This window comes from Oncorhynchus tshawytscha, linkage group LG28 (assembly GCF_018296145.1).
Source record: "Oncorhynchus tshawytscha isolate Ot180627B linkage group LG28, Otsh_v2.0, whole genome shotgun sequence".
Lineage (NCBI taxonomy): Eukaryota > Metazoa > Chordata > Actinopteri > Salmoniformes > Salmonidae > Oncorhynchus > Oncorhynchus tshawytscha.
The window spans coordinates 3,543,568-3,553,705 of NC_056456.1; the positions used below are offsets into that span (position 1 = coordinate 3,543,568).

General features: G+C 41.4%; 1 protein-coding gene and 1 non-coding gene across 2 annotated transcripts; one reads left to right on the forward strand and one right to left on the reverse strand.

Annotated features, from left to right (window-relative positions):
* trnas-cga lies at positions 1-82 on the forward strand. Its single transcript has one exon. It is a non-coding gene; the product is annotated as a tRNA-Ser (tRNA).
* A 5,320-nt stretch (positions 83-5,402) lies between these two features.
* Positions 5,403-8,859, reverse strand: LOC112226436 (la-related protein 6). Its single transcript, XM_024390818.2, has 4 exons — positions 8,588-8,859; positions 8,227-8,428; positions 6,591-6,940; positions 5,403-6,353 (listed from the first exon to the last, which is right to left on the reverse strand). The coding sequence occupies exons 1-4, from the start codon at positions 8,710-8,712 to the stop codon at positions 5,567-5,569; spliced, it is 1,464 nt and encodes a 487-aa protein (XP_024246586.1). The 5' UTR covers positions 8,713-8,859; the 3' UTR covers positions 5,403-5,566.
* Between the last annotated feature and the right edge of the window lie 1,279 nt (positions 8,860-10,138).

A 10,138-nucleotide genomic window follows, 5' to 3' on the forward strand; every position in this document is an offset into this window, starting at 1 on the left:
GCTGTGATGGCCGAGAGGTTAAGGTGTTGGATTCGAAATCCAATGGGGTTTCCCCGTGCAGGTTTGAATCCTGCTCACAGCGCTTTGACAAACCAGTCTTTATTTGCAACATGTCATTGGGGACTTGATATGGATAATGTCCCCTGTCTAGGGTAGGGGGCAGCATTTGGAATTTTGGATGAAAAGCATGCCCAAATGTAACGGCCTGCTACTCGGGCCCAGAAGATAGAATATGCATATAACTGGTAGATTTGGATAGAAAACACTCTAAACTTTCCAAAACTGTTAAAATAGAATCTGTGAGTATAACAGAACTGATTTACCAGGTGAAAACTTGAGAAAAATCCATTCAGGAAGTAGTTTTTTTTGTTGGTTTTGTAGTTTTCTATTCAATGCCATTACAGTATCCATTGACATAGGACTCCATTTGCAGTTCCTATGCCTTCCACTAGATATCAGCAGTCTTTAGAAATAGTTTCAGGCTTGTATTCTTATAAATGAGGGAGTAAGAGCAGTCTGAACGAGTGGACCCAAACGTGACGCAGAGTTTTTTCAGGCGCATGTGCATTTCTTGTTTTATATTGATGAAGTTATTGTCCGGTTGAAATATTATAGATCATTTAGGCTAAAAAACAACCTTAGGATTGAATATAAACATCGTTTTACATGTTTCTATGAACTTCACGGATACAATTAGGATTTTTGTCTGATTGTTTTGACTGAGTTTGAGCCTGTGGATTACTGAAGAAAATTCGCTAACAAAACGGAGGTTTTTGGATATAAAGAGACTTCATCTAACAAAAGGAACATTTATTGAGAAAATGATTGTCGTCTGATTAACACCATATGAAGATTTTATTTGCAACATGCCATTTGGGAGTTGATATGGAAAATGTCCTTAATCTGTGGACTTGTCTTTTGATTCAGGTGCTCAGAATTTTTTTTCCAAGACAAAGAATTCAAATACCCTCTTCAGTCCAGATCCTGCTGGTTGTGAGATAGCCGAACTGTTAAGGACTGCAAGATAACAGAGTAAGTTTTGATGGCAGAGTGGTTAAGGCTTTGGACCCCAAATCCCATGTTGTCTACCTGCGCAGGGTTGAAATCTGCTCGCAGTGCTATGATAAACCAGTATTTTGAACATATCCTTGGTGACTTGATATGGATAATCTCTTTAAGACATGGACTTGTCCAGTGATTCAAGTGCTCAGAATACTTTTGTCTTTATCTGAGCTAATTGAGAAAGTTGTGATGGCCGAGTGGTTAACAATCTTACTTGTATTTACAGATGGAATACTATTTAGTTAAGGCACATGAAAGTTCACATGGCATTTCTGCCAAAAAAAACACATTTTGATAAAAATAAAAACATGAATATTTCTCCCTGTAAAGTAGTGATGTCAACTCCGTCATAAATCCAGCGCTTATCTTTGGCAATTACAAGGAGTGGAAAGGAGTGGACTGTTAGCTAAAGTGACTGGTACTCAGACTAGCATTTTCCACCACAATCAACAAAATACAAAATGATGGAATCTCTGTTGGAAGAATGGTGTCGCAACCCTCAGAGTTCCAAACACGTGTAGAATCTATGCCAAGATATCAAAAAGTAAATAATTTGAAAATATGTTACAATCAATGAAAACAAAGCTGCAGGGAACAAAACTTATAGATACTGTATATGATTGACTGATGTGTGTATTTCCTGTTTCCCTCTCTTTAGGACCAGTTTCAGCTGTGTTACAGGGCCTCTCTGGAGTACCTGGGCAGTTTTGACCACTATGCAACATAACCATTCTGTGCTGAACAGCCTCTGGTTCTGAGTTTCCCATCTCAGCCACCGTACCTATCAACCCAACCACCTGTCATGTCACCTGACCTGCCACAGCTATCCTATCACAGAGGAGGAGGGAGGTGCTACTGTCATCAAGCAGCAAGTTCAACCAATCACAGAGGTCTACTACTACTCGGATTTACAAAAAACACCCTAAAGAGATTGCTTTAAAAACAAAAAATACCATCTTGATGACAACTTTTCATACAGGAACGAGCGACAGTTCTGACTAAGTTCCGGTCTCTGTTCTGAAATGCGCCATAAGTTTCCCAACCAACTTCCCCTTTTGTCAAAGGCTACTGGTAGCACTAAGAGATTATATTTTATTATTATGAAATATTATTATGAATATTGATTTTCTTATTGTTTAGTTCATTTGTTTGTTTTTTAAATAATTATTTTAATAACATCCCACATTTATTTTGTCGTAATAGCCTAACTGTCGCCTTCATTTTTGTTTTTCCATAATCAGTACGTTTTTCTTATTTTAGCACAAGGGAACGGTATTTTTGGTCCCAGATATTAATACAGGAGAGCCACTGCTTGTTTATATCATTTTATTGTTTATTGTTCTTATTTTATTATTATTATTTATGTATTTTTCAGTCTTATTCATTTGAAAACCAAGCGGGGTTAACTTTGACAATAAGCTTTTTAACTTTGCTGTTGTTATAAAATTTATGAAAATAGTTTTTTTAAATTCAAAAGCGTACACCAAACGCCACGATCATTTTACCATTCAAAATTTGGACACACATACTCATGCAAGGGTTTTTCTTTATTTGTTCTATTTTCTACAATGTAGAATAATAGTAATGACATCGAAACTATTAAATAACACATATGGAATCACATAGTAAGCAAAGTGTTAAATAAAAATATATTTATATTTGATATTTTTCAAAGTAGCCACCCTTGACATCTTTACAGACTCTTGGCATTCTCTCAACCAGCTTCACCTGGAATGCTTTTGAAACCACCTTGAAGTAGTTCCCACATATGCTGAGCTCTTGTTGGCTGCTTTTCCTTCACTCTGCAGTCCAACTCACCCCAAACCATCTCAATTGGGTTGAGCTCAGGTGATTATGGATTCCAGGTCATCTGATGCAGCACTCCATCACTCTCCTTCTTGGTCTAATAGCCCTTACACAGCCTGGAGGTGTGTTGGGCCATTGTCCTGTTGAAAAACAAATTATAGTCCCACTAAGTGCAAACCAGATGGGATGGCATATTGCTGCAGAATGCTGTGGTAGCCATGCTGGTTAAGTGTGTCTTGAATACTAAATAAATCACAAACAGTGTCACCAGCAAAGCACCATCACACCTTCTCCTCCATGCTTCACGGTGGGAACCACACATGCAGAGATCACGGCGGTTGGAACCAAAAATTTGGATTCATCAGACCAAAAGACAGATTTCTGAAACTTTTATTTGGAATGCAATTTCTGAGGCTGGTAAAATTTTCTGGATTGACTGACCTTCATGTCTTAAAGTAGTGATGGACTGTCGTTTCTCTTTGCTTAGTTGAGCTGTTCTTGCCATATTAGGGACTTGGTCTTTTACCAAATAGGGCTATCGTCTGTATACTACCCCTACCTTGTCACAACACAACTGATTGGCTAAAACGCATTAAGAAGGAAAGAAATTCCACAAATTAACTTTCAACAAGGCACACCTGTTGATTGAAATGCATTCCAGGTGACTATCTCAAGAAGCTGGTTGAGAGAATGCCAAGAGTGTGCAAAGCTGTCATCAAGGCAAAGGGTGGCTACTTTGTAGAATCTCAAATATAAAATGTATTTTGATTTGTGTAACACTTTTTTGGTTACTACATGATTCCATATGTGTTATTTCATAGTTTTGATGTCTTCACTATTATTCTACAATGTAGAAAATAGTAAAAAAATAAAGAAAAACCCTGGAATGAGAAGGTGTCCAAACTTTTGATTGATACTTTCAAAATGCATAAAACATATATTTCTTGTCACCCATCTACACACAATAGCAAAGTGAAAAGATGCTTTTACTCCTGAACTTATTTAGGCTTGCCATAACAAAGGGGTTGAATACTCAAGACATTTCAGCTTTTCATGTTTAATACATTTCTAAACATTTCTAAAAATATAACTTCACTTTAACATTGTTGTTAGGCCAGTGACATCAAATTAACATTTGATTCATTTTAAATTCAGGCTGTAACACAACAAAATGTGGTGAAAGTAAAGGGCTGTGAATACTTTCTGAAAGCTGTGACAGATTTTACTTTCATTTCACAGGAAAGTGCCTTCATAGCTATGGATTTTCTTACCACAGTAGAGTATACTTTACTTTATTATATTTATTTGACACTGTCAATCATGGAAATAAGAATTCATTGAATGGGCTTGGAAGCTCTAACCCTGGTAATTTGACCCTCACAATGGCTTCCTGTTAAGGCTGGGCGCTGCTGGTGGAGAAGTAGGAAATACAGGGGAATCCTTTCCCATCGAGGTTTGGTCTGCATCCCAAATGGCACCTTATTCCCTATATAGTGCATTACTTGGGCCCTGGTGAAAAGTAGTGCACTACGTAGGGAATAGGCTGCCATTTGGGGTACACCCTTAGTGAGTGTGGGGAATGTTCAGCATATGGTTGGTCCATGCTTTCACAGCATACTGTGTAATGTATTGGTTAAGATTTAATACTGAATAAGCCTTTGTTTACATTTGGGGTTTTATACCAGGTTTATATTGTACATTGTTTAGGTTTGGGGTTGATTGTGAGGAAGTATTCAGTCACTACTTCTATAAACGTGTCACTGTCAGTCAGGTGACATCTGTAATATAGCCTGGTGGTTGAACCAGACTGAACGCTGGGCTTAAGGTGAAACAAGCTGTCTGTAAGGCACAGTAATAACATCTGGGATAAAGCTGTACTGTAGAAACTAGATATGTCCTCCTGAAAATCCTGCAACACGTGGATTATTGTCTGGACCAAATGAGTCATTGGAATCAATGGAGTATGTTTCAAAGAGGTGGATACTAAGATGATCCCTCAGTATCCTACACAGGGACATCTGGTAAAGGCTCAACCTTGTTGGGAGAGACATCTGCATCCCAATAGGCACCATATTCCCTACATAGTGCACTACTTTTCACCAGAGCCAGGCATGTAGGGCAGGGCTCTCCAACCTTGCTCCTAGAGAGCTACCGTCTGGTAGGTTTTCGCTCCATCCCTAATATACCGCACCTGATTTTAATAGTTAGCTGGTTCATAAGCTGAATCAAGTTAGTTACAACTAGGTAGCTTCCCGAGAACAGGGTTGGAGAGCCCTGAGGTAACTGTAACAATGCTCATTACATGGTCATTACATTTTCACATCTAAATGGCCATTTAGAGCTATTTGACTATAAAGAAAGTGTAATGCATTTATCTTCATTCTGTATTATAAAGCAGGACAACAGTGCCCCTGGCTCCAGATCTGGTACAACATCACAAGTGTCAGTGAATAACAGAGTAATAACACAGACATCAGCTGATGCTCTCAGGGAGAGTTCTCACATGTATTTCACAACAAATACTGTGTGTTTAATATGAAAAATGTTTTATTTCTCTTTCATTTCAATGACTTAACTCTTTTTTTGTTATCATGGCAACAATTGTCACTACAATATATTTAATTTCATCAGTCAAAACATTTAAAGGGACAGACAGGGTGTCATCCAGAAGAGGTTTGTTGTTCAATAGACAGATAGATTACTGCTGCTGAGTTAGCTTCCCTCTTCCCCTGCCTCCATAGAAGCCCTTGGTCCCGTAGGGTCCTTGGGGCAGACGCACCACCCTCAGGGGCAGAGTCTGTCTCCGCAGCTTGCCCGGGATTTCCGGGTGGAGTAGGGCCGCGCTAGTAGCCACCTTCTGGCGCTGCACCCAGGGGCAGGCCACCTTCTCCTGTGCATGGTCCCCAGAGCACCTGCTCCTTCCCACACTTCCAGATCTTGAGTCCCGGAGCTTAGACAAGACCAGGGGGACGCGGGACGCATGGCTGTCCGAGGAGGAGGGCCTATCCCTTTGTGATGTTTGGCAATGACCCTCCTGGCCCAGGGGGCTGTCCAGGGACTTATGGCGCTGGATCCTTCTGCATGAAAACCTGGCTGGGGCTGAACCCAGGGTTGGGACTGTGGCCTGGGCAGGGTCAGACTCTAAGCTCTTCAGTAGTTCCGGATCCTTCATAGAGTCATTTATGAAACATCTAGACGGGACTGGATCCTTCAGGGAGCTGTTGGTGAAACATCTCGATTTCACCTTGGGATTTTTCTGGTACACCTTAGTCACCTCGGAGCCTCCATCTGGCTTGGGGTCCTCCTCACCCTCCTTCTCCGCCTGCCGGTTGGTGGGGTGGGACGAGGAGGAGGGGGGTGAGCGCGTGCCAGGGCTGCCCAGGCTGGCGACACAAACCACGGCCCCCTCTGCTCCTCCTCTCTGCAGGGCTCGGTAGGCCAACCTGGCCCCCTCCAGGGTCTCAAACTCCACCACAGCACACGTCCTGATGACATGGAAAACAACAGTTGAGAGATTTTGCCATATTTTCCCAGTGCACAATAGTTTTGTGATGCATTTCTTTGTAATTATGTATATAGGACAGTGCCCATGTCTGTCAGTCCTGTAAAATTACACTAACAGGTATCTAAAGTGAGAAGCAATGTCGGGACTTCATAGAGACTGCCCTAATTGAGGACAATATTGATGATCAATAGTCAACAAACGCTGCCTTTGGTTTTACCTGCGGCCCAGCTCGGCATGCCTCCTGGCATGGCGTCTCAGCTCCACAGGAAGCTCTTTCCCAGGACGGAGGATACGCAGTGAGGCCACGGCAGCATGGGAACTGAACAGCTTCAGAGCTTTCTCTAGGACAACCTGTTGGTCCAAGCTGCTGAGGGTAGAGATGTCACTTCCTGTGTTTTCTCCAAACAGGTTCCAGGCTAGTAGCAGCTTGCTGTTAGGGGCACTCAACAGCCAATCAGGCAGAGGCTCTCTGCGCCTCACTTTGGTCCCTTCCCTGTTGACCTCCAGCGAATCAGAACACAGCGCTGCGGCCAGGGTGGTGCGCCAGTCTCTCGTCAGCTCCTTCATCTGAGACACACAGGTATTTTACCAGGCAGGTTAATCAAGTACAACTGATTATTTACAACGACGAAATAGCAAGGTGCAACGTTTTGGAACATTCAGATATAAATATGATATGTAGAGCGAACATGCCACTCTGACATGTAGAATAAAGAATCACATCATCCTCCACATCTACATGTCAGTGATCATCCTCCACATCTACATGTCAGTGATCATCCTCCACATCTACATGTCAATGATCATCCTCCACATCTACATGTCAATGATCATCCTTCACATCTACATGTCAATGATCATCCTTCACATCTACATGTCAGTGATCATCCTTCACATCTACATGTCAGTGATCATCCTTCACATCTGAGGCATGTTTGTTCTATTCCTGGCATCGGTTCATGGCATTTCTATCTGCAGTGTTCAACATTTGGCTACTAAACATGGCCCAGGTTTGGTTTGTAAAACACGTACATACAACAGGTTTGCTTTGGGTTGTGTTTTCAAGCCTTACCAATATCTACATAGCCTGGTCACAGATCTGTTTGTACGGTCTTGTCAACTCCTTTGGTCATTGTAGTTGGCAAGACAGCACAATATTTTTCAGACCAGGCTTACATAATATTCACCATCATAGTAAATTGGCTGTGAAGGAATTCTTGAATTAGAATTTTGAGAGTCATTGGAGTGAATGAACAGAGCGGCAGGTCTTGCTCTTCATTGTAGTCAGAGGGCTGATATAAATACTATGCATGCCAGTCTCTCTTGGCTAAGAGTTGAGACAGACTGCATCACTTCTTCTTTTTATAAGAAACATTAATGTGTTAAATTGTTTGCATAGTCAACTTACGCACTGCTCTGACCCACACACTTACCCCACCAGACATGTCACCAGGGGTATTTTCATAGTCCCCAAATCCAGAACAAATTCAACAAAGTGTACAGTATTATATAGAGCCATTATTGTGTGGAACTCCATTCCATTGCATTGCTCAAATAAACAGAAAACCTGGTTTCAAAAGACAGATAAAGCAACACCTCAGGGCACAACGCCTCTCCTCTATTTGACCTAGATAGTTTGTGTGTATGAATTGATATGTAGGCTGTGTGTGCCTTTAAGAAATACATGTATGTAGTTCTATCCTTGAGCTGTTCTTGTCTACTAATGTTCTGTATTATGTCATGTTTCATGTTTTGAAACAGGAAGAGTAGCTGCTGCTTTTGTAACAGCTAAATGGGGTCCGAATAAAATAGCAAATGAGGGAACCACCTTGATCTCATAAAGCTGGCATTACCTTTTTGAAGGAGGTGAGCAGCTTGAGGCTGACGTATCCCATCCTGTTCCTCTGGACGTGTTTGAGCAGGAAGCCATCCTCTGCCAGGTGTTCATTGGACAGGTAGCACTCCAACTGGGACACGATCTGCCTGCTCAGGTCACATGACCCTGATGTCATGCTGGAGGACTCCGCCGATTGGCTAGCAAGTTTAGTGAAGAGCCTATGGGACAATCAGTTTCTCTTAGCATCTCAATATACAACACAAATACAAACTACATTATTTCTATATGCATTGACATTCTGATTCTCTACAGACCTATGCAATATCAATCAACAAGGTACAATGTTTTCTATGTGAGTTGATCATTTAAAGTCTTACCCATCCTGGCAACTCAGTGTGTCGCCTTTAGAGAGGGCAGTTGGAGACATGGGTATGTCTGGGTAGCGTCCTGGCGTGAAAGGGCTTTGCCTTGGGTTCTCTGAAACACAGGCTGCTGAGGACATGCTGCTTGCGAGGGAGAGCAGCAAGCCAGGTCGAGGGCAGGGGAGGTTCTTCTGAATGTGAAGCCACAGAACATCTTAACAGGATTTAGTACCTTCTGGTCCATTGTGACACGTTTGAGTTCTGTGATTCCGTACTTCCAAATCATCGGTAATCTAGAGCTTAGAGTAATGGGTGATTCTACAGCTGGTGATGCAACAATGCAACATTCTATGGCCATCTCACATCTCCTTCTTTTCCAGTGGTGTAAAGTACTTAAGTAAAAATACTTTTAAGTACTACTTAAGTTGTTTTTTGGGGTATCTGTACTTTACTATTTATATATTTTTTACAACTTTTACTCCACTACATTCCTAAAGAAAATAATCTACTTTTTACTCCTTACATTTTCCCTGACACCAAGTACTCATTACATTTTGAATGCTTAGCAGGACAGTAAAATGGTCTAATTGACGCACTTATCAAGAGAACCTCCCTGGCCATCCCCTGTTCTATTCTTTTCCCCCTTTGTTCATGTAATTCATGTAATGGCACATTTACAGAAGTATTGAGCATTGACCCCATAGACATAAGAATGAATAGAACAGGTGTCCCCATTCAAGTAAACGATGGCATAACGGGTGGACTGGCGGCCAACGCGAGTGTACCCATAAGCGCAAAGCAGGAAGTAAAGGCAGGAAGTAAAAGCAGGAAGTGTTCCCATCAATCTGTGTGATTTGTTGAACCAACTCAAATTACATTACGGAAAAAAATACATTCCATTGCATGAGCCACGTCAGTTAGAATCATTTAAATGAACGTTCTACATTACCATGGTAATTATTACATCACAGGAAGTGTCACGACTTCCGCCGAAGTTGGCTCCTCTCCTTGTTTGGGCGGCGTTCGGCGGTCGACGTGGGCCTTTTAAGACTGGTGTAAAAACAACCTATGCCAACAGTGTGGAATTCTCAAGTGAAGGGCTAGAAGTGTGTGTGTGTTTCTGCGACCATGGGCATGAGTCTTATCCTTTTCATGATCAACGTAACACTTGCTGAAAAATGTATGTAGGGTTGTTTCCCAGAAGAGAGAGGAAGCTGAAGAGATAAGGTCATATGAATCCACTTACGTTTCGTGGTATCTACATGAGAAATCTGCAGTAATAAAATGTATATACTGTATATATAACAAATCAAATTGTATTGGTCACATGCGCCGAATACAACCTTACAGTGAAGTGCTTACTTACAAGCCCCTAACCAACAATGCAGTTTAAAAAAAATCAGAATAAGAATAATAAAAGGAACACCTAATTAAAGAGCAGCAGTAAAATAACAATAGTGAGACTATATACAGTGGGTACCGGTACAGAGTCAATGAGCGGGGTCACCGATTAGACGAGGTAATTGAGGTAATATGTATATGTAGGTAGAGTTATTAACCTCTTCG

Bases quoted from the DNA above. Each gene is read 5' to 3' on its own strand.
- LOC112226436 (XM_024390818.2), bottom strand. From the start codon at position 8,712: ATGTCCTCAGCAGCCTGTGTTTCAGAGAACCCAAGGCAAAGCCCTTTC. The intron at 8,429-8,587 runs GTAAGACTTTAA...ATTGTCCCATAG, and splicing joins ACACTGAGTTGCCAGGATGG to GCTCTTCACTAAACTTGCTA. The intron at 6,354-6,590 runs GTAAAACCAAAG...CCATGTCATCAG, and splicing joins CATGCCGAGCTGGGCCGCAG to GACGTGTGCTGTGGTGGAGT.